General features: G+C 40.1%; 1 protein-coding gene across 4 annotated transcripts in view; it reads right to left on the bottom strand.

The window, feature by feature from the left end:
• The window catches only part of cdkal1 (CDK5 regulatory subunit associated protein 1-like 1), a 228,870-nt gene extending 206,493 nt beyond the window's left edge, over positions 1-22,377 (bottom strand). For 3 of the 4 annotated variants that reach the window (XR_015118417.1, XM_086217319.1, XM_086217321.1), the window contains exons 1-3: positions 22,236-22,377; positions 20,818-20,998; positions 19,102-19,214 (exon numbers count right to left, since the gene is read on the bottom strand). Coding sequence is in view for 3 of the 4 variants with exons in the window: in XM_086217319.1 (XP_086073445.1) it covers positions 19,102-19,214; positions 20,818-20,998; positions 22,236-22,326 (385 nt within the window). In the remaining variant the exon portion in view is untranslated. The remainder of the gene's footprint in view (positions 1-19,101; positions 19,215-20,817; positions 20,999-22,235) is intronic. The other variant, XM_086217320.1, reaches the window with a different exon arrangement.
• Positions 22,378-25,353: the final 2,976 nt, after the last annotated feature.

The raw sequence follows: 25,353 nt of genomic DNA, 5'->3' as shown, positions 1-25,353 counted from the left end.
TAAGTAGGAGATGTGAGCTGTCTGTGTGAGTTTGGGCTGAACAATTTAGATCTAATTATGATTATTTTGACTGGTATTGTAATTGCAATCTGATTTGTGACATCAGAAGGAATTATATTTTTTACATCATGATTCTAATTTTCATTGAAAAAACAGTGATCGAGGTGTTATTTTTATAAAGATATGTGCCAGACAAGGATGTTTTCTTTCATCTCTCGATTTTTAGGACCGGATATTTCTGCAATATTTCATTTTGAGATGAGGCATATTGTGATTTTGAAATTTTGTATGTTTAGGGGATATTTTGCTACTCTACAAAAAAAATAAGGAATAAAAGGGCTTGTAGGGCACTGATGTGTCATGTATGGCAAAAAAATGTACTTCAGAGGACAGTAATGTTAAACATCTGGCCATGGACTCCTGATGATTTAATTCTTTATTAAGCGTGATTTATTGAGCTGCATACAGACGGGATGGAGACTGGGCCTAAATAGATTTTTTCCATTACATGTCTCACCTTGCATATAGAGGATGATTTGAAGCCTCAGGTTCATGCAGTAATTGGGGCCAATCACTAGTCTGCAGCCCAGACAGAAAACCATTATGATCATCAGTGCAGGCATGAAAAGATATTTCACATGGCGAGAGAGGGATTATTAGAGTCAAGGGCACAAAAGTCAGTGTGTCTGGGAAAAAGAAGAGCCTGGAAGGTGACTGACTGACATGGTAATATACCAATGATTTCTCTTGCCACACAACTCCAAGTGAAACATGGTGCACTCTTTCACTATCTCAATGGAGGCAAGGCTAAGTGTCTTCTCATTATTAACACCATTTGACTATCGACTTATGAAGATATATTTCGCCTAGCTGGGCCAAGAGGAAAGTCAGACCTGACAAACTCAAAGTGACACTGTCAGAGAAACAACCTTCCGGTAATACTTTGTTTAGCAGCAGAAGTACAAAAGAGTGTTTCAAGCTGGTTCAAGCTGCTGTGCTTGGGAATGAGCAGAACAGGCTAGCAGACATTAGTAGAGAAACTAGAAGTACATCCCGCACCTCTTTAGGATAATAATCCAGAGTGACGCACAAATTAGGATTTACAAAATATTCACAGTAATATTCATTTCAGTATTATCCCACACAGTGAAAGAGCGCCATACATTACAGCCCGCAAAATGACCGAAATCAATCAATCAGAACATCTCAAATAGCTTTAAGAATACCAAGTCCATGAGCGTTCGAACACAACATGACAGTTCATATTGTATTCAGCGCAGGGAAATATTTAAAGGGGGTTTTGTCATTTTTCACGTGTAAACTGGCCATTTTAAAGGTTATGTTCTTCCCAGGGAAACAATCTAAAACATTATGATATGAAAAATATAGATTTGGAATTTAACCCTGATGCATGACCAAAAAAAAAAAAAAAAAAAAAAAGAAAGGCAATACAGGGAGAGAAAAACAGCAGAAACACAATGTACCTTGAAACACATTTTGGGACAGTTAATCGACTCATTTTGTATCTCACCTCTAAGAAATACAACATAATTTTGTGTGTGTGTGTGTGTGTGTGTGTGTGGGTGTGTGTGTGGGTGTGGGTGTGCATGCGTGCGTGTCTCTCTATGCCTCAAAGACAACTGTCAAAACCACACAGACCATGGCAACCACAGTCGGTTCCCCATTTCACAACAATAACACAGTGGGTAAATATTGACGCACGACATCACTGACATTACAAATGTGATTATATTTTCTGTTTGCCTTCGGAGATGGCAGTTTATTCTCAATGAGGTGTGTGCTGTGTACATACATGTTAAATTTTAAGCAAAAAAAAAAAAAAAGTCCATGGGAGGAACCTAAGCCAATTTGCAGTGTACACAAATGTGTGAGCAGTGTACGAGGGATCCAGAAACATGCAAGTGTGTGTGTGTGTGTTCTTGTACTTGCTACATATTGAGGACTAGAATACGTATTTAACCAACAGAGTGGGGACATTTTTGGAAAGTGAGGACATTTTAGCAGGTCATCACATCTTCAAAGGGCCGTTTGAGGGTCAAGACTTGGTTTTAGGGTCGAGGCTAGAATCAGGTTCAGGTTAGGTTTAAGGTCTAGGTTGGGGTCAGGCAGTCAGAGAGAGAGAGAGAGAGAGAGAGAGCGAGAGAGAGAGAGAGAATATTCTTGCTCTCCTGTTTGTCAAAGAAGACAAAGAAAAAGAAAGAGAGAAAAGTAAAGAGAAAGGGAAGAAAGTAGGAGCCACCTGTATGCAAAAGCTCACCTGTCCCAGGAGGAAAAAAAAACTGAACAGACAAAGGAACTGCAGCAGGTGAAGTTAAGGTTTGACCTTAATATGAGTGGTGTGGGATATTTAAGAGGGGCTTTGGTCTGTGGTCACTGAAAGCTCTCACTGACTTCAACCAATTCTGTTCACCCTATTGAGTTGTCATGACGCTGCAGGTATGATGATTCTTAAGAGTAATTAACAAGAGACTGTTTGAACACGGACTTTGGATCAAATAAATAAACTTACCACAACTACTTCAGTCGCTTTGTGTAACTGTCACACTTCTCTGAAGGTACAATTTGGGTCAGACCTCAACAAACTAGCAGATTCTACTGTAAGAACAAGCAAAAGCTAACTTTTTGAGCTTGCGCTGAGGCTGCTGCTCAATTTACATTCAAAAACTGATAGCGACTGAAAGAACAAGTTTTCCGTGGATGAAATGGGTTTCCTCCATAATTCTAATTCCTATGCTACTCATAAATGTGCCGGAAGTTTACAGAGCAAAAGCTAATCGATCCATATCCAATATATCAAATTATGTCCACAGGGTGTAAATGAAGAGTGTGAGAAGAGTTCAGTGCGGAAAAGTTTTGTCCTATATAAGGAACCTAAAAAGCAAAAGGAGCTTTTTAATCAATACTACTGGGAGAGGGAGGTGATGATGTGATGTGGGAAATCAAACCAACTGCTCAACCTCAAGACACCCACCCAACCCCTCCACACACACACACACACACACACACACACACACACACACTTAATTATCTCCATGCAAAAGCAGTTTGCATTAAAAGCAGCTTTCCTCAGCTTGCTATTGCAGCTAATAACCCTTTCCTATATTTACGCTCCACATGTAAAGCGTCCTAATTCGATTAATAGTAATAATTAGACCTTCCTCCACTTTTTTTTTATTTCAGGGTGGAATTGAAACAATTTAGGTCATCTGGCCCCGTATTCCCAGATCCAAGCTGAGGGACATGCAAATCAGATGCAAATGCCACGAAAATGTGAAAACTAGTTATGGGCCCGAGTAATAAATACTGAATTTAGCCTCTTGGCATTCCAAAAACAGCCAGTTGGGGTTCATATGCAAATGATATGCAAATAGCCTCAATGCATCGCGCTTTTATTTTTCCTGATACAGAGAACATGAGGGGGTATCCTGCTGGCTCAGAGGGCAGGGACTGATAACATGCCCTGATGATGTTATGGGTTTGAGGCCAGCTTTTTTTCTTTTTCTTTTTAATATATGTTAAAAAAAAACAAAAAACCGCCAAACCTAAAAAAAAAATAAAAAAAAAAGGAAAGATGAAATCATCTACATGGACAGCATGCAGCAACCTGAAAATACAAAGAAATAATGTGTTCATAAAATGACTCCAATCACGAAGTGCTCCCTGCAGGCTTTGACCGATCTGAACGACAGAATATATTTTCAGGAATACCAGTGTCATCAGTTTTCCCTTCTGTTCTTTTCATGTTTATTTATTTTTTAATCTTGGTGAATACTGTTTTAAATAAATAGATAAAATATTCGTATATGACACTTTCTCTCAACAAGAAAGTATGAAAGACTGCACAATAAAGCAGATATCTGTTGCAGATATTGTGAAGCAGCAAAGGAAAAAAAAGATTTATGAAAAATAATACAATGTATAGGTCAATATATATCAACACATCAGATTTCCCTGTTTAGCCTACATCTGAAGCTGCAGCACAGCAATGGAAATCATGTTCTCTTCTTGAATTGACAACCTATTTTCAAGTTCATGTCAGACAGGATAACCAAGAGCAACATCGTTATTTTAATTAAACATATTCACTGGGATGTTATTAGGTTGCATTAATTGGAATAAAATCCATCACTGGAAAGTTTCTTTCAAACACTGTGTCCAACTGTGTGCTGTGTGCAAAATACATTGTTTTTAATTGATTTATTGAGCCTTTACTGGAAATTAAAAGTTTTTTTCATTAAACAAGCCAGCCAATAAAAAATATGCCAATTGATGTATTGTGAAAAAAATGACAAATAGTTTTGTCAATAATCAGTTGACCCGTAAAAGATACCAAGGGGAATGAGATGGAGAGATTTGAAACTGGCAAGCAAACTAATGTTTTACAGGGGTGATCAGAGGCAAAACTACTTAAGTGACGAAAAAAAAAAAAAAGAGAAACCATGTTTACTTAAAAATTGGTTTGTGCCAAATGCAAGATCAACATACAAAAAAGGCACTGAACTCAGCCGTTCCAGGCAAATAGCACCTGAACCACTGAATGACAATACAGGTCAAATTAAACAGTATCAAATTTCAATGACTGAATTGTCAGTGGATGCAGGGAATGAGGAGAAACAGATGAAGTGACATTTTTTGATTTGTCTTAAATGCGGCAGGATATGAGGGTGTGATTACGCCATGCTTTTTCAACAAAGAGCAGTGATGGCAAGTCAAAAGTGGTGCAAAGCCTGATGGAGAGGATGCTGGCTGTTACATTTGTCATGTAGAGCGAAAATCGGCCAGGGTGTCACATGGCACTCGGCAACACCTGGTGAAACATCAGATATACTTAAAAGACAACCGTGGAACAGTTGTCCTAAAAGCTCCTGCAGTAACATTAGTGTGCCTGCAACTAGCATGAACGGCAGCACGTTGTCTGTGGCCTGTGTCAAAGATGAGGATGACCTCAAACATGTCCATGACATGGCATCAACCTCACCATGTCACGTTATCAGATTACAGGTAATTAGCTTCTTGTTACTAACATTAGCAAAACAAATATTGGGAATTCCTCCACACAAGCAGTCAGCTGAGCTCGCCTGTTTCATTAAAAAAAAAATGGGGAAAGGTTAGGTATATTAAATTAATCTGAAGAAAACACATTTTGCACCACAGCATCACAAATAATAAGCTTAGTGGACTACCTTGTTCAACTGGAAATGTCTCCTCAAATTACACGCATCACACACACACACACACACACACACACACACACACACACACACACAGCTATGTCTGCACCTGCAGTTCCACCACATTACAAATAATCGCTATAATGCTCTTAATTGAAACCCTGTGTTGCCCTGAACACATTACCTGATCTTCCTACCTGCAATGCCACAGCATTCGAAATGAACACTGCAAAGCTCTTAATCACAACTACTACTGTGCCGCCGCCCCCCCCCCCCCCCACACACACACACACACACACGCCTCTTGGTGATGTGCTGAATGGTAGAAGGAATGTGGACGTTGGCAAGTAAACGGATGATTGGAGAGTCTGTTCTACTCAGCCATTTTACCAGTTCAAAGTTTCTGTACATTCCCAAACAATCAAACAGGCTGCTCTGTTTCTAAGCTTTTGCATTTTAAGCATCCTGCACTTTGTTATCATAACCTCTCATTATAACAACATGAATTTAAAAGCTGTTCATGCAGAGCACTCTTTGACAGAGAGACGTTGATATGATAGAGAGCACAGGGTTACTATAAGTAAGGAAAAAAGACTTCAAGGGTCTCACGGATGGATCTGATGGATAAATGAAGCAAAAAGTACAGTTACCATGGCTGCAAGCAAAACTGAATCGACCAAAAGCCCTGAGTATGAATACATATAATTAAAATATTGCAAAGATTACATTTTGTCATTGTCTGTCTCACTGTCACCGTGAGATTATCTTATAGAGACTGATGTAATTGTCGTGAAACTTGGTGGAGGAGACTCGAGCATTTCAGGTTATTTTATGCCAACTTTTTTTTATATATAATAGTGGGCTGGTGGTGATGTGGTCTCAATCTTGTCTTTTTCCAAGCCATTTTTCGTTGAAACATGAAACATTTACTGAAATCTGACATCTCAATGAATGATTCTAAGGAACTGCTGAGAGTGTTTTCTTACCACTGAGCTGCCTATGCGGTGTGCATGTGTGTGTGTGTGTGTGTGTGTGTGTGTGTACATGCCCGTTTGCTTGTGTGTCGACATGCATTTGTGCCTGAATACATCAGCTAGGTGGGGCAGACATGAAGCCAAATCCCAGAGAATTTGCCTCCTTATTAATAAACCATTACAAAATTGAACCCTTTAGAGTGTTTTTCATTGTAAATAATTGATGTCTCTGTTCATAGTCTGTTCATTAAACACATCTGTTTTTCCACAGGAGATAAAAATAAAAACAGGAACCAATAGGACAAAACTAGGTAGCGAAATCTTTCAATTCCTTTTAAAAAAAAGAAAAGGCCAAAAAGTGGGAAAAAAAACAAAGAGCAGGGGATGTGGACGCACACACGTACGCACACACACACACACACACACACTGTTCTTCTAACAGATTCAACTGAAACCAGATGGCATCAGAATTATCTGATGTCCTGTCACTGTCTTTTTATATGCTAATCCAGCTCCTACACACATCTGAGTCTCTTTAATCAGATATTAGGTCAGAGAAGCTAAATCAAGCAGAGACAATCATGCTGCTAGCGTATGGCGATACACTGAGACAGACAGGTAGTCAGAGAGCAATGCATCAATGCAAGTAATGCCCTGACATTGTGGCAGGCTGAGGAGCAGAAGGGAGAGGTTTACAGTATTTTAAGGAGCTAGTAAACTGGATCAAGGGCTTCTCTTACATTAATTCACTAATAAAGGGGCAGCACACCTGAAATTTATATCACCGTGACATGTTTTCTTGGCATAATATTCGTCTTTTTTTTTGTTGCAAGCACTCATTCTGTCATTCAGCAGCACAGTAGGAGTCCCGTTGTCTTCTGTTGTGCTCAGTTCCATTTTCTGCTCTAAGCTCATACTGGTGCCTACAGCCACTGTTGATGAAAGTTCACCACTTGCTCACTTCAAAGTGAAGGTAGTGATACACTACCTGGAGTGTGTTTACTTCAACACCGCCTTTGTTAAAAGTGTTCATGCAGAATTTCACATTCATGCCCCCTGAAGATGAACTTCTGAAAAGGAAAATCAAGTTCTCTTCTCCTCTCTTCCTTTTCAAATGTATTATATAAAATATTCACATATTTCTTTTATGATTAACTCAAAATAACTAATCAGGGAATGTGCCGCATTTGGGTTCAGAAAAAGAGACTTGTCTTAATGGCTGCTGTAAACTGCTGATCAGATAAGAACCGCTGTCAAATGAAAAGAGTTACAGAGGGGTAATTAATAAAAATGTAATTGAAATTGCAATTCGGCTGCAGGTGGCAGAGTTACGATTTTTTCCAAATCGTTCAACCATAAGAACAAAGACACATTCAGACCACAATCATGAAATTAGTTTAAAGGTTAAATAACCACACGCACTGTCAGCAGAGGCTCATACTTTGAAAACACACACACACACACAAACACACGCACACTTAGTAATCATCAGATCCGATATCAAAAGGTAGTGTCTGTCTGGAAGATTAGAAAAGCCATCTGTCCGCCAAGTATAAAGCCACAGATTATCAATAAACTTCACACACTTCTGTATATGCACGTGTCTCTGTATTAGTGTGTTTGATCCAGCTTCTATAGCACACAGATTACACAGAGCAGACTTAGAGAGTACATAACTAATCCTAACAATATGAAATAAAACATTGTGTTGATAGTCTAAGATATGCTTTTTGGGCTGGAAAATCCCAACCTTATTCCAAAGAAGAACATATACATAGGTTATGGTACATTTCAGTGTTTCTATCGTAATCTCTCATCTTCTGAACTTAAACTTGCTGACATCTGTTGCCGATTGCTTAATGTGTACAGTAGCTGCCGTCTTCAAAGACAAACCTTCTGCCATTTTCTCTGGGATGTTTTCTTTTGAGAGGGTCAAATAAGTCTGCAGTGTGACTGAGAGAAACCCAAGCATTTCCAAACCACTGACATCTATCTTGTTCTCTGCACCAGGTCTCCTTTATCACCACCACAAATCTGATGTCTGATATATAAAATATTTTAAACCCTACAAACTCCCAACAACTACTAAGGATGTGGCTACCTACGAATAACCCTAACACCAAATCAACGACCTTGCTGGAGGGATTATATCTCTCGGCTGGCCAGGGAAGGCCTTGGGATTCCCCCGGAAGAGCCGGTGGGCGTGGTTGGGGAGAAGACAGTCTGGGCTTCCTTGCTGAGGCTGCTGCCCCCGCAACCCGGACCAACCGGATAAGCGGAGGACAACGACGACCAAATAAACTCCCCAGCACATGAATTGACTCACTGTTAACTCCAATTATAAGAATTGATACAATTGCTGTAGTGTTGTAAGAGCTGGCTTTGAGGACTGTAATCTGATCAGTTCTGACCAGAGGTTAAGCGACTCATTTGCTAGCTTGTTGTCTCATTCGACTCGTGTCTCATTCGTGCTCTGTATTCTGTGTATTTGCACGACTCACTCTCCACTCTCCTCTTTTTACATTATATTTTACGTTGTCTGACTATCACATGGAATACCCTTTTCTCCCTCAGACCTAATTGGTTTTCAGATTTGCTTGATGACGTTTGAATACAGTACAAATGTTTTTTAAGCCGGCCATCGTATCAATAAATGCCTCCGACATGTCGACCAAAACCTGTTGTTCACATCCCTCGTTACAGAGAACATCACGCGCTACATCTGACAGATGACACGGTAAAGGCTTAATCAAATGTACCATATATCATGCCTTTTTATTACAATGGTTTGTTCCCATATATCAGTTACATTCCAGGTATCTGCAGCCAGGCATTTTAAGGAATGGACTTCCCACAGAGGGAATCAATGTGAGTACGAGATCTGGGTAAACATTGCTTGTGTCAATCCCGAGTAGGTACAGGTGGACACTGATCAGGCTTTCACTACGAACTGTAGAGATGCTGCAACAAAGGGGAACAAGTGATCCTAATTCAATTCAATATGGGATCAATTTTGCGACCCATCCAGGGTGAACCCCGCCTTTTGTCGAAAGCTGTTGGGCGAACCTTAACAGGATAAGCAGCAGAAAATGGATGGATGAATGGATAAATTATTTTGATCCAATACTCAATTTGAAATCAGCAATGTGCAACTGGCCTCAGGTGAAGTAGAAGTGGTGGAAGGTAGTAGAAGGACAGAAGTTCCATGTGTGTGTCCGAAGAAACATAATCAACCTCTATTATTATTATTATGACTTGTCAACGGGGTGCCTTGCAGAGCAGACAGCCGTCAAGTTATTCGTCCTGTCAACCGTGGATGACCTCACACTTTGCTCCTCATATTCATTCAGGTTTTGTCTGGTCAAGCGAGGTCCCGTCGATGCTTCCAGTCAAGTCATTTTTTTCTGCTTGGCAATCAAGGTTACTTTGTGTGATGATGGTTCAAATTAAACCCGCTGCTCAAATCATCGGCAGCTTTTAAATCCACTTTATCTAATATCTGTGCTCTCACATGGAAATCTAGCACATTGCTGATTCATTTATATGTATGAAGGAGAGATTAGACAGAGACACATGTAGAATTAATTTATTACAAAAGGACTCAAGTGCGCGCGTGCGCACACGCACACACACACACACACACACACACACACACACACACACACACACACACACACACCCCCAAGCAGTCAGTCACACACTCAGATATATTAAAAATACTTATGAGGCCCACAGAATTCTTTCACCTTTCCCACTACTCTCATATTCATCCTCTTCGATATCTGACTGGCCCTCACAAAACTGATTAATTCATACAACACACAAACCACCATATGCCCATACTGTTTCTCTATTCAGTCAAAGGTAGCCAGAGCTTTCACGTCAGCAGGTAGCCTCTCATGAACATCCCCACATACTGATACAGGTCACCCCTGCTTTCACTTTCAGCAGGTGGTCAGCAAATAATGGCGCTGATGGCAGAGTATTGGACGCTCAGACAGAAAGCAGGGGTCATCTTCCAAAACAACACAAAAGGGGCCAAAGGAAAGAGAGGCGAGAGGGAAAAGCTCAAAGTCGGCCTTGAAAAGTCATTCATGACACATCCTTGAAGGCCTAACACTCTATTTTCTTTGTTTTGTATCTATCCATGTCAACCAAACACTTTCTCCCCTCCGCACCAACAGCCTTGCATGTCACATTAATTACAAATGTCTTTCAAGCATTCATTTCCTCTTCATGAGGGAAATTACATTTGTTTGCCTTGTTGAGTCGAGATGACAGGGGAAACAAAGACAAGAGGACAAATTAGAAGTAAGGAAGACAAAACCGTCTCAGCTTGTAAAGTTACAGACAAGCTAATTATTCAAAAACAGAGAAAGCAGCAATGAATATGTCAAAGAATATTGATAATCTTTCTTTGGTCCTTTTAGCACCACTATTAAGAACTCAGACACAATGTGTCACTGTTTGTCCTCCAACAGAAGAAAGTTTGCTTGGCTGAACACAACCCTGACATATTAAACTCAGGCCAGTTTCTCCTGTCAAATTATGCAAATAAAACTCAATTTTCCCCTGACTGACCCTGATTAACACTTGTGGGCTCTTCTGCATATCAATGTCATACCAACTTTGTTGCTGTGTTGAAGAGAAGAATTAGCGGTGGACAAATATGAGTTTTTCAACGGCTAATGCCAATATTTAGACCGCAAGTCAGTCGATGACAGATACGAAATGCCAATATCCCACTGTTTTGGGGGTTTTTTTCCCATTTGATAAAATACAACACTTTAATATTTAAATTTAATCATCATGAGAAACAAAACTGTAGCGAGTAGCTTTGTAGCACAAATTCAATGCATCTTATTCAAGCAGCAACGCAACATCATCCGGTCTATGTTGAGTTTGATCAATTCCTGGAGCTAAGTATATAAAACTAACGCCATTACGACACATTCGCTGCCTTCCATGCTGCTTCCTACTAAACGGTTTGTTTACCCTGTTTTCAAGTTTGCTTAAGTTGTAAACCGTGAGACGCCAGAAACCAGAAGGCAACTTTGTCTTATCATAATAAAAAAGGGATCAATTCGCTTTTTTGGCGGGTTTCAAAAACTTGCATGTTTCAGAGCCAACAAACTACATAATGGTTCTGTGCAAAAAAGTTTATACATAAGCTCTGCAGAGCAGGATTTACTTTGGTAGAGAAGGCTTTTTGAAAGGGTTGCGCAGAACAGCTAATGAGCTGTGCTAGCGTTCTCTATTTTGAACTCTGGGTCTCCTCAAAGGTCAACACTCACTTGATGAACAAACTTACACAGCATTATATAAAGAAGGGAGAAGTTATTTATGTTGATATTAATAAGTATGAACTGGCTGGAGCTGTGAAAGGGGGGTTACATACACATAACCACTTTCTCAACTGGGAGCTACCCAACATCTCCACAGGCACGAGGCGTTCCCCACTGGGCACATCCAGGTCGGGCACTGGGGGTCAAATGCCTCATTAAATGCAACCTGATGCAACTTGTTGAAAGAAAGGAAAAGCGTGACTCCTTTTTCATACCCAGCATTGACACAAAGGTGGTTCATTATTATTTCACATTACTACCCCCCAACCCTTCATGCCTTTACCCTCAGCTCCCGCCTTATCCCATTGCTCATATAACCTCCATAATATTCCCATTATGTACCTTCAGGGTATTCCCAATCCCTGAGGAATGTCGGCGATATTCCTGAGACTGGCTGGCCGGCCTCAGCTGGGAATAAGGAATACACATCCTTCCACAGGAGGAAAAGGAACCCACTTGCCATAAAAAAAACAGTTAGGGGGAAAAAAACCTGGACAGGTATTCTTCATTAAATTCTTTGCCTTCTTTTTTCTTTTTTTTCTTTCTGGTTTGAAAAGCAAAGCAACCTTTTGAGAGTGAATTTGTTCCGTTTTATATTTCTCAGAAGAACAAGAATTTTCAGTGTAATTTAGTCCACTGGAAAAGTACTCCTTGTTTCTTTCCCTGAGTAGCTTTCTATCAATAGACATCTGAAATACATCAAGAGGTTCAAAAACAAATTAATTACAGTACTCTTACATTTATGAAGTCTACTTAAAATGCAAAAGGAATCAGGGGTGATACGAGTGAATCAGACTGATTTGGGTTTTGAACTCCCCTGACAATTTTCTTTTTTTGCTGTAATAGCTGTTTTCACCACCTTGGTCAAAATGTTTTTCTTCAGAGTAATCAATAGGTGAGATTGAGTGGTGATCCCTCCTTTCCTCAGGCTATCCTGCCTTCCTTCTTCTACATCCATATTTCTCTCAGGGGAATTTTTTCAAGCAGGACTGGCTGGGGTCCCTAATCCCATTGCATCTAAACGTTAACTGGGTGCTGCCTACATGAGGGTCACCTTGTAGGATCACCACGATACATACACACACACACACACACACACACACACACAGGGCTTGGGTTCACTCCAATTTCCAGGCCTCTAAATGGTTACACTTGACTGCTTGGACTTATGGTCTATTTGTAGACTTTAGATGAATTCCAGGCTTTGGAAAATGTTTGCGTATGTATCATATTTTACAGAACAGATGGGACAGGGCATTCATTTGTTTGCTTTCATAAAGGGACATACTAAAACTATACAATTTTTGTTAAATTAGTGAATCAAGTGCTTGACAATTTCTGACAAAGTATAGCAAAATAGTAGCTCCATTTTATTTGTATTTTTTTTATTTAAAATGGTTTAATGGTTTTACATAACATTAACAGCCATCCCAGCAGTCGTATGTCTGCTCTGAGGCACTATGGATGTAGAAAGAGGAAAAGTGGGAAATTTCTCAGTGGCACAGGAAGACAAAAGCTTTTAGGTATGAAGGAAACACAAATGCACATGCTGGGCCACGCACAGGAGAAGAGCAGGTGCACTCGAGACGAGAAACGGCTTTTGTCAAAAACTAGTCGTGACTTATTCTTCAGCTATTGACAGATATACTGGGGGTGCATCCCAAGAAACCCCTCCCACAGCCCTACTTTGCCTCTGATTGCCAAGCTTGGGTTTGTGGAGTGAGATCGAATCAAAGGAAAATTGGAAGCAGGTCGTCACAGAATACCGGTAGGGGAAATAAAAAATACTGGTTTACTTTTTATAGTGGCTTTTTAGAGAATAGTACAGATTTTTCAGGTGTAACCTGACATGATTGTTCCTAACCCTGGGGGTACATGTATCCCAGTTTGGGAACTGTGGGTCTCTGGGAAAACATCTTTTTGATGCTCAGTGCATCACATAAACACCACAGCTGTAATTACAGCACACAGGCTCTGTGTACTTCCTGTATCAGGTCTAACTATACAACCATGGACATAAAAAATACAGATCAAAAAAGCAAGTGCAGATGTAGAAATGTAATGTATCGATATTCAAACTGATACTCATAATGTTCAAGGTAATTTTGTTTCCACTGATTTTAATTATTTTCTCGCAACTGTCACCTGACATAGCAACCAGTACGCGTTACATTTATTCTTGCCGACTGACATTTACCATCTGCTTAACCTCCTTTTACAGCACATTGATTCTCTCCTCACATTGTTTAAACCACTCCCCACTGTCTCTTTACCTTCCAGTGCCTTTTCCACATTGCGGTTTCTTCATCTCACTACTCCCTGGCTCTGCAGATCTGCTGGAGTCTAGTGCACGCTCCCTGGCAGCGTATTGCCTTGCCTGTTCATCTCTTTGTCTCAGACTGTCGCTTTAGCTCATTTTGGCTTCAAGTGCATCTGTCTGTGTCGGTTGTAGCCTTCGTCACATCGCCCTCCTCTCTTCCCAGCTGACTTTTCCTTTTCCCTTACATCACACTCCCCTTCATCGTTTTCACTCCTTTTCCCTTGAAAATCAGCAAAATGGGACTGTGACACGCATATCTGTTAGATGGTGCAAAGAGAAAGAGAGCGCAGGAGGGGTTTTTACCACACGAAGACAAAACATTATGTCTAATGTCACCGAATGACAGCTGTCAAAAACTGTCGAACAGATTTGCCCTGTAATATCAGTTCTCACCACCTCTGCAACTGTGTGTGAGTTGACCAAACGTGTGTGTGTGAGCTGATTGTGTGTGCTGACGGGTGCATGTGTATATGTGAGGGGTGGAGTCAAAAAGAACATTTGAAGTTTTCATTGGCTCTAAATGCTGCGGCGTGTAATGTTGCGTAGCACACAGTCAGCCAATGAGAAAATCCTCACACACTCCCGTTTTATGAATGAGACGCCATGTATGTGAGGTACACACTCACACACACTCAGAGTGAGAATACTCTACAGTGATGTAATACAATCATACAGAGCAGCAGAAGCGCTCATAACACAAATGCATGAGCTGAATCAGGGTGCTTGCAACAGTTTTGCAGCCTAAAATATAAATGTATAGCCAGAAACGTAAATAGCCAAAATATGTGTTTTTCTCCAAATGCCATACGAAGTCTTACTACACCATGAAATATTTCAGCTCAAGTGGTCATAAAATGTATTTGGATCAAGGTAGTAATCCTTCATGTCCAGCGATGCATTACACATCACTTTCAAATCAGTCCTAACACCAAAAAAAAATTACACGAAAACCCTGGTTTTCTCATAAACACCTGTAATGTCTGCTGCTCAATTAAGTCACATCCCCTCTCTGAAACCCATACCCTCCAACCGTCCGCATCCAAAACAGGAACTGAGAGTGCCTCATTTGGCTGACATTGTGTACTAGGGAGTCATTTTGCCTAACCGGTATGTAAAATCATAACTGAAGTGCTATGTGTGGGGCTGGCTGGCAGAGAGGAGAATGGGAGGGGAGGAGAGCAGCCAAAAACAATCAAAACATCCCAGTGTAACTTTCCATGAAGGGTGTGTGTGTGTGTGTGTGTCTGTCTGTTTTGCTGCTCTAACGTGGTTCATCTGCTATCAGTGTGCTATCATGGATAAACAGTGCCCTCTTTGGTTGCACAGTGCAATAGAGACTCAGGACAGGCGCCAGGTTGAACAAGTACAGGCAGTAAAACAAGCAGCGTGACCAAGTGTGACAGGCTGGTGATTTGTTGAAGATAGGCAAAAACTGTCACAAGACAAGGGAGTTGCTTTCGTTTTCAAAGTGTTCACAATGGTTAAATATTAAAGACCTTTTTTATACACAATATTTCTTGTTAAAGTCAACTGCCTTGTTATTTATCACTTCATCTGGCCAAACAGTGATGTCATTTGAGATCAGAAATGAGTGAAATAGCAAGACCATCTGTTTAAACTGATTATGATGTCTAATTCTATTCCAATATATTGATTTCAGGTTGTTTTTTTTTTTAAAAGTGGGAACAAAAAGCTGGCTTCAAGCATGCGTAGCTTTCAAGGACAGAAAAATACGACTTTTTAAACTATGAATGAGAAAAACAAATATATTTTTCAGAAGCATGACCTCATCCACGGGATTCAGTCTCGCAACTAAAAGCTCTTCCAAGCCAAAGCTGCCACCTAGAGGCTTGCACAAGAGCTGCTACTATGAATCACACCAGGTGATGTCATAGACTGAGAAAGAAAGAAAGAGTTAGAGAAGGAGGTGTGTGTGGGGGGGGGGGGGGGGCAATGGGTGTGAAAGAGAGGAAATAGGCAGTAAAGATGAGGGAGGGAGAGAAGGTGATGTCATGTTTTCCCAGCATACTGAAGCTCAGTCTTTGTTTAATTTAATTTATTTAAAACGCTGCAGCAGGTCTGAACAGACACAGAGGTAATGATGTGATGGAGGATAAATATTTGAAGCCCTTCTGTTGAATAGGACATAACAATCGGATTCAAATATGAAAAATTCCTCTTGCTCCAGACACCACATCCTCCATAAACTGTTCTCAGTCCTTGTCATTCCAAACTATTCCACTCTCTCCCATACACTCCCAACAATTTCATGCCATTCAACCCTGGTGCATTCCATACTACACCATTCAAAACAATCCCAGCCTGGACCTTCTGTAATCTTTCCTGATTCTAGCCATGACAGGCAATTTCTCCTTCCAACAATCTCAGAGTGAAAACCAATAAGCGAAGATTCTCACACCTAACAGAAGAAAGGGGTGACGAGGAGGCGGAGGAGGAGAGAGGTGGGGGCAAAAACGTGATGTAAGACAAAAAGAAAGAAGAAGGGAAAAGGAAGTAAACAAGCAGAGAAGAATAAAGCAGAGGAGAGTGAAACTGGAATCAAACTAATCCTTTAGCTTCAGCAGTGAGACAGTGACCTTTTAAGTACTGGGCAGAAAGTAGTCAGAGACAGAGGCAGCAGGGAGAGAAGAGGGACAGACGCAGTATTCTCTATCTTTGTCCATGAAGGATGAAGGAACCTTCAATCTACTTATAACCATATCAATAGACAGTTTTGCTAAGCTGTTTGTTGTGCACACACTAGTAATAAAAATCAAAGGAGGACATTTCTTTTGGTAATGCGTTTGTGACTGCGCCACCCTTACAGGCAGAATTAGATCAAGACAGACACAAAACCATACGGAACGTCTGATGGTTGAGAGACGCTAGCAAGGAATAGCAGAGGTCTTTGTCCAGTAAGAAACACGCTTATGCCAACCCTCAATCAACACATAAAACATCTCACAGTTCCAGTCTTCCAGATTGGTTAGCAACCGCCTCAATGGAAAATTTCAATAACACTGTGTTTGATTCGACATCCAACATTTCCATCAGTGAGCGCCTACATTCATTTCATAATCTGAGAGGACTTTTTGTTAACCATAATTCTAATGAAATAGAAAAGTAGTAGTATGTGTTAAAATATAAGCAACATTTTCCAAGAAGCAGGACCCCTGTGTGGTCACTCGGTCTTTTGGGACAGAGAAGGGAGACAAAGCCAATCTGTAGATGAGAAAATAACTCCATAACAGTAAGTTTTAACCAAATTACTTGAGAGTGTATTGCATTACACCATCTTGGATTGTGCCGATATCTGCCGGGGACTGTCACACAAACAGAGAGGCTATGTACTGTAATCAGATTATGAGACAGGCAGATATTTCCCGTATATACATACCTCAAAATGGGAGTAAAAAATAGCTCCATCACCATCAACAACAGCTTTTTACCACAGCAACTTCAAAATTAATAACTTATCAAACTACTGATTCAACTAGAGTTGAAAAAGGGGTGAAGTAGGACATTTAGTCTTAATAAACAATTTTACAGAAGACCTGAGAGGGAGAGTCAGACAGGTGCCATCCGAGAGGAGTTGGAGGGGTACAGAGAACTATGAAAATCATGAATTCCAAAAAAATACATAATAGTTAAAAAATGATTGAGGGACGAAGGTTCTAAACTACACATGGAGGAGGCACACACGCAGCCTGTGTTCATAAAGGAACGGCGCCCTGTGAGTGTGTCTAAGTGAGTGTGTGAGTACATCTGCATCTTTGAAGTGTGTGATTAATGTCCTTCCATGGCTGTGGACACCCCATGGTGAAAGAAACACCTCAGGGGTTCGTATTACTGAGCGACTGCATCAGGAGAGACACAGTGCAACACTCGCACCCACATGTTTATGCTAGAGAAGTTGACAAGTAGTCACACCTAGGACAAGAAATCCCTCTTCTTTGGACCTGCGTGATGGGATCACACATTCAAGGGTGATAGTATCATGAAAGAAGTATAATCCTACTGACAGTCAGAAAAATAAACGTGGGAGAAAATATTAACTCCTTGGCGTATTTCATCAAATATACATACAGTAGATAAACTGATTTTTCTACTACAGTGATCCTTGTAGTGAGTATGGATCAAGTTTTTTCATTAAGCAACATAAAAACCCTGAATATCTGCCCCGTAAAGGTAATCAGTGTCAACATGGTTGGACCCCTGTGATCTGGACAATTCCAATTAATGAATGCACATTCCACAATTGTAATGTGAATGTGAGAACTTGGACAGAACATAATTAACAGAAGGTAATTCGACACCTCTGTTGTAATTCTCTGGTTGAGCACCATTAAGCCACTGAACAAGGGGGTGTATTCATAGGACACAATTACAGGAGGGCTCGTCTAAGTTTATACATGTTTGATATACGGCAATTGTCTTTTTGGGGGGGGGGGGGGTCTTCTCATCATTGCACACAAATCTTATGTTTGTACGATGTTCAAGTCATATGCATTTTGTTGCATCCTCCCCAAAATATATATTTTTAAATTAAAAGCATTTTGATCAAAATCAAAGTGCGGGGTCAGAAAACCGCGTAGAATTTACATCTCCATCTGAGCCAGAAAGCTACTGTGGTGCGGGCAGCATTTTCTTCTTTACTGATGCACCAACGATTAAAATTAAAATAAAAACTATTAAAACCTCAGCCTAACTACTAAATGGTCAGGGGAGGGTCGTTTCTCAACTGACACCCTATCACCCCCCCCCCCCCCCCCAAAACTCCCCGTACCGTCTGGAAAAGGTTGAGCCGGTTCTCCTGGGACATCTTTGAACCTGAGTTGAAACTTCAGAACTTCCTTTCAGAAAGGGAGTGAATGCCACCTCCCCTATATAGGTTGGTGCACTACAACCATATCGATTTTTTTTTTTTTTTTTTTTTACTTAAAATTAGAATTTAACAGGTAAAATTTTTTAGGGCTGTGCATAGGAAGTCAAGCACATTTCAGGCCAAAGCAAAGGTCTCCGCTGGAATAAAACACACACTGCTGACAGAGCAAGACTGCCCCCTTGTGTTTATTCACGTGAAATGTGTTCAACCAAAACTCGACAAGCAATCAAATAACATTATTCTATCTTTCTTGTATATATCTAGCTTTACCCTTTGGTCCATTTTTGTATGTTTGTATTAGTGTGTTTTATTGTGAGGATTCTATTAGGATTGTTTGTATAATGTTGTTCACCGGCCTCCACACAATAATATCAATGTCTCTTACCAGTCATTTTGTATCCACTGGCGGCAAGCTGTCCAGCCATGTACTCTCCATCCGAGTTGTTATGACTGCAGCCCCACGTTTTCATCCAGATCTTCTGGGTGCCAGGAATCAGACTAGAAATATAAGACCATCCAGTTTTTAGTTATCTCGTGTGTGTAACTATGTAAAATAATATTAAAAAATGGTGTTATTTCATACAAACGCCATAACACCTTAAGGTCATAATTTCAAAAGGTTTCATTATAAGAAATGTGTACCAGTTACCTAAGTTTAACACCTTGATAACTGAGCTTCTGGCCCCTGTGCATCACGAGTGAACCAACCAACCGTCGTGTGTGGCATTCAGTGGATACATTTTCAGAAAAACAGGCCTATCCCAGCAGCCTTCGGGTGAGAGGCGGGGTTCACCCTGGACAGGTCACCAGTCCGTCACAGGACCAACACATAGAGACAGACAACCATTCACACTCACAGTCACACCTACAGTCAATTTAGAGTATCAATCAGCCTCGTCCCCTCTTGATGTCTTTGGACTGTGGGAGGAAGCTGGAGTACCAGAGAGAACCCACACAGGAACAGGGAGAACATGCAGACTCACACAGAAAGATACCGAGCCCGACCCGGGGCTCGAACCTGGAACTTTCTTGCTGTTAGCTTAGGCTAATATTAGCTAACTAGTAGCTGCTGTTACCATTAAAAAGCATGAAAACTCACCCACCATTTCTCACTGAAGAGTCAGAGAGTGAATCATGAGTGTTTCCATTCATGACTTCCACTTCTCAACTTTAAAGATTTTTGTGATATCTCAAGAAATTTTCAATTCCATTTTTGAATATGCAAATTGAAAATTTGACATTAATAAGCTTGATGGAAACTCACTAATTGATTACCATGCAATAAAAAAAAGCTGTCACTTTCTGATCACAGATCTGTTTGAAATTTTGGAGTAGTAATCAGAAGGAATGATTTCTGTTTCTCCTGTTCTCTCCCACGACTCCTTCTTTCTTAAGCATTCAAAGTACAAACCTTTTAAAAGATGTACTAATAATATGTTATTAGGGCAAGCAGTAGCGTGATGGAAACACTAAGAGGATAATTGACAGATCTGTGCTTCAAGCTATATCATCATGCTGGCCAAAAGATAAAAATGTCCACTTTGATAGCGAAATGGGACTTTATTTCACTTGCTAATCTTTTCATTTACTCCACATAATTGAGAAGTAATTGCTACATTAGATTCTGTAGTCTCTTCCACCAAGGGAGCTCACAGCAGGAGGAGGACCCACTCAGGGTTTGCATCGAGGAGCAGGCAAATTTGCCGAAGTTGCAAACAAGCTGTATTCTCCCATTTGAATTTCAGATCAGTAACTCATAAGCAAAACAATGTTAAAACACAATTGCTGCATCTTTCCAGCACTTTCCCTTTTATTTGTACATTTAAATTTACTTGCAAAGACTTCTTGAACAGAAACAGCAATTAATACAAACAAAAAAATTGTGAATACAGACATTCATTTTGCATCCAGCCCAGGACCACTATGTGCATGAGTGATCATGATACATTCATCTGTATTTTTACAGATCTTTTGCTGAATCATCCAGGTTCAGATTGTTTTAAAGTGTAAATTAATCAGTCGAGATGTATATGAATCAATCTGCATTGTCAGGCAATAGCACAGCTAACTGTTGTACCACTACATCAATCACTTGACATACCTGTCAGCATGGAGCTCCTCATTGCTCAGAATCTCTTTTTTCCTCCGGGACCTGGGTATGATACTCTTTCTAGCAGACTGCCTCTCATGAGGAGTGGGGTCATTAGAAGACACCATGTCCTCGATGTCATCAATCAGAGAGTCACAAGTTGATGGCATGATCTGGAACAGGCAAACAGTCTCTGGAATAACAGCATGGACTATCACTCTCACAGTTCAAAAATGGGAGCGCTCAAGACTTGATTCAGAAAAAACTATTGCTGAAAATGACTTTTTACACAGTTTTTGAAAAGTGGGAAATTCTGGGCAGCTCTAACTGATGTGGAGTCCAGTCAGAACTCTGGTAATCGTAGAAGGGGCATTCCCTTTGGGTTGATCTGACTTCCTGATGGCAGCTGCTCCCAGTTGTGTACCAGAACTCTGGTGACTATGGTCTAGGATTCCAGTGACTACAGTCAGAGAGTCCAAATCTCTTACCGATCAAAGAACTGCTAATACCAAGGACACCTAGTCTTGATCTCTTGATACCTACACCTTCATCTCAACTTGTGGACAACTCAACTTTGAGAAGGAACTAGGAACTCAATGCGTGCACTTAGGGTGTTCCACAATTTCCTACTCTAAGTTCTACTTGGACAACATTCAATAGCTGAGTCTAATTTTCAGTTTGAGTCTCTTGTACTTCCAAGCCTTCCAAAATGTACTGAAGTATTGTTTTTCTTCTTGGGTTCAACTTTGAATCCTCTCTTACAGCTAAGCTTTTTCTGTCTATGGTTCACATGACAAAAAAAGACACAGCACTGCGGACATACCTGTACATTTACTTTGCAAATGTTGCATTTTGTTTGTCAAACCTCTGGGAAGCTGAAGTCAACATTTGATTTATAAATGTTGGAGCAATCAGTAATTGATAGTTAATTCCAACGACGCTGTTCATGATGGTGGGTCCAATGAGTTGCATGCTAAATTTAAAGCCTATTTAATTGTGAAACACCTACCCTGAATGTCCAGTGTCTTTTTTATACTTACAGTACATAAACGCCACTATTTCAACACAGTACTTAAGTTGTCTTAAAAAACTTCCCCTCTCTACATTAACTAAAACTGAACGGCAGAATGAGAAATATTAATAATCGCCAACCCAGCTGCAGCTATTTATTCTTTTACATTACACAGAACCGCTATGACGTGCCACCAAACTAAAAGCGTTTGCTAAAGGTATAAACCATCACTATAACAACCAATACACAGCTAAAATCCTACAGATAAAATACTGAACTTGAACAAGATACCTCTATTTGTTTTGTCAGCTAACAGCGGTGTTAGCTATCTGGTTAGCCTCATTACAGCTAGTAACTACGCACGTGTACTGTATTTTGGACAGACAAAACCCCATAAAACGCTGAATTGATGACTTACCGGTATCGAGGTATGAATACAATATGAGCTGAATACGAATTAGGAAGGAGAACTTTTTAAAAGGGGGGGAAAAAACGAGAATTTTCTTCATCAAAACATAGTTCCAACTCTTACACCGCCATACTGCTGGTGCGTAGGTACGGTAGGGGAAGAGGGACAAACGACATTCCGCGTATGTCAGCAGGAAATCGTAAAATCAAAGGGCTGTCTACAGATGCCCAAGTTATATTTCATACTAATAAATACTAAGAATATAAATAAAAGGGTTCATCAGTTTTTCAACACTAATATATCACAGCATAAAACACGCTAATTTGATTTTATGCCCAAAAAAACTTTGCAATTTCAAGTTCACTTATATTGCCTTTATTCAAATTTTCAATTACAAATTCCCAGAGTACAAAAGAAAAATTCTATTCATCCCTCCCCGAAACATATACAAGTCAAATTCCTCATTTAATAGATGTTAAAGGAACAACTTATAAACACACACATCAAATTAGTTTACCTTGAACATTCAACAGCACACCATTACTTATGTGTTCAAAATGCAAAAAAAGAAAAGTCGACATGTTACAGCTCAGGTTTTTTTTTTTTCTCTCAGTAATCAGTGAAAACAGGCAGCAATTTTACAGTCAAATATTTCCTACCTGATAGTTGCGTCTTGTTGTACAGAATATATCATTTCATTGTATTTGGTGACAGCTTAAGAACCACCACAGAAAAACAGCAAGTAAAACAATGCCGTTTCAGTCTCCACCATCACAAACGCCACAATTAGCCCATCGTCTGTAAGATCTAATCACAAATAGGATAGAAATACACATTAGAATTGAAGGAGCTGTAAATAGAAGTTATCCAGAAACACATCATCAACCTCACTGGCAATGACCCTCGTTTTAGCGGTGCATTTAAAACATCGACATTCCTTTGGAAACCCACGGAAAGGTACAATCTTTACAAAAAAAACAAAAAAAAATCAGGTTTCCATCACACAAGAGTGGATAAAATATTGTGACCAGATTCTGATCGCTTAATTGAAATAGATGGAGGAAAAAAAATGCTGCTAGAAAACAGAACAAATGTTAGTGAACCAAAAAAAAATGGGGAAAGGTTGAGTTTTAGGTTTACATCCATATATATAAAATAGAGATATAAATAAACCTATAGGGGAAGAGAATTTTTCCATTCGTTCAAGTTTATGTTCATTTGTTTTGGGAAGTGATTATGTTAAGCTGGCAGAATCTGCTAAAGTGAATGGGTGAGCATTACAAGCGGGTGTTTGAAACAGAATGCATTTAGGCCTCAATACGACACTCCATGAAATCAGAAAATGGCAGAAATTGAGAAGGAAAAAAAATCCCTCTTTCATATTGTTCCAAAAGTAAAATGGACACACAGTGTCACAGCGGTGGACATAAGTCACTGATCCTGGTCTAGTGGTGATTATGGACACAGTCATGTCTCCTAGTGACCAGTACAGGGTGATAGGCTCACTGTGAATGAATGGCTGCATGCCTCAATGTTGTACGATCCTCGTGTTTGGATCAAAGAGATGCTCTTCACACAACAACAAAAAAAAGACAAAAGAACTAAACAGGTTGTGGAAAACATCCACAAGCAAATCAAAACAGATATTGCAATGTATTTGTCCACTTTCCCACCCATCACATGTGCGCCCCAGAATTCAACTTTAAAGATGTGGCAGCATCCGTTTAAGAGCAAAGGTATTCTTACATCAGGGTGGAGGAGTGGAATCTCACTCTCAAACACACACACACACACAACACACACACACACACACACCAAGGGACAAAAGTGCGATGTGATATCCATCACTGCTAAACAACACAAAGGTAACTTCTATGACAAAGGAAATTCACACGCACTATGGCATTTACCTCTATGCATTTCTATAGTCAAACATGAAGTGAGAGGTAGCCCCACAGTACCTTGTGCACTGAAAATTCTAGAAAACTGTACATCAATTTACACATGGCAAGCTCCCTCTACAGTAAGCTTGATCTTCCACATAATTCACACATGCTGCACACTCACGCAATTACTCAAGCACACCTCACTCAAGATGGGGAACACTTAACACTAACAGCAGCAATAGCACCTGCGGCCGCAGGTTCTCCCTAGTTTAAAAGCCACGGATTAAGACAAGGCGTTTGCATTTCACCATCAGAGGTGGAGTCAAACCCAAGCAGCCACGAGGAGTGAACAGAAAAGGGAAACTGAAGTTAACACGGTCCTCTGGCTTGTTCGCTTTTCTTGACGAACCACAGTTTGTTTTCTTGAGCCAGAGAATATTCAGCTTCCAGGCCGAGCGTGAAACAAAACTGGGCTGCACCGAATTTTCTACAAAACAGGTTTGTTTTTGTTTTTTTAATGGCAGAAAAAAAGCCCTTCAATTAGTGGCTATCTTGCCCCTTGCTCCTCAAGAGACCATGATGTTATTAGTCATCTCTACAGTATTAAAATCCATTAAAAGTCATCACTTATTAAACCTAAAATAAAGTAATACTTTCCTAACATGTTTCCTATGCTGCTTTTCAGGAAACACTAATGTGCGGTGGGAAGTGGTCACAAGCTGAAATCATGGGACTTTGGGGGTAGTTTGGTTACAACAGCTTCAACGAATGAGATTGGAGGGGATAAGCAGCCAAAAAAAATACAAGTATAGGTCCTGAATTCACAAATTAGACTACGTGGGCTTGGACAACATAATTTCTGTTCAATATCAGGTATTCCTGCACCCATGTTTAGCTTTTATCTTTATCATTGCACTGTAAACATGTACTAAACGTACAAACCGAACTGTCAAATTCCATGTTAAATATGGGAATAAAGCGCATGACATTCCAATTGCGTTTAAGACGATTGAACTATCTAACACGGTGTGAATATTTTGCAGTTAGAAAACTAGAGTGTGCCGGTCTACTTTTTCAGTTGTTCTCGTGTATACTGTATATACTTGGATCATGTAAAACTGTCATCTTCCATGCAGCTGTCAACACACTTACATCGTGCTTCAAATATTCAAATTTGAGCAGTTTTGTTAATCTAAGCCCAGATCCATGATGGGCAAGCTGACGTGTGTTGGAGCGGGTAA

This window comes from Aulostomus chinensis, chromosome 11 (genome assembly GCF_037954235.1).
Source record: "Aulostomus chinensis isolate RoL2024-O1b breed Wild chromosome 11, RoL_Achi_v1.0, whole genome shotgun sequence".
NCBI lineage: Eukaryota > Metazoa > Chordata > Actinopteri > Syngnathiformes > Aulostomidae > Aulostomus > Aulostomus chinensis.
The sequence above is the reverse complement of the archived record's forward strand: the minus strand, read 5'-3'. Positions and strand labels throughout refer to the sequence as shown.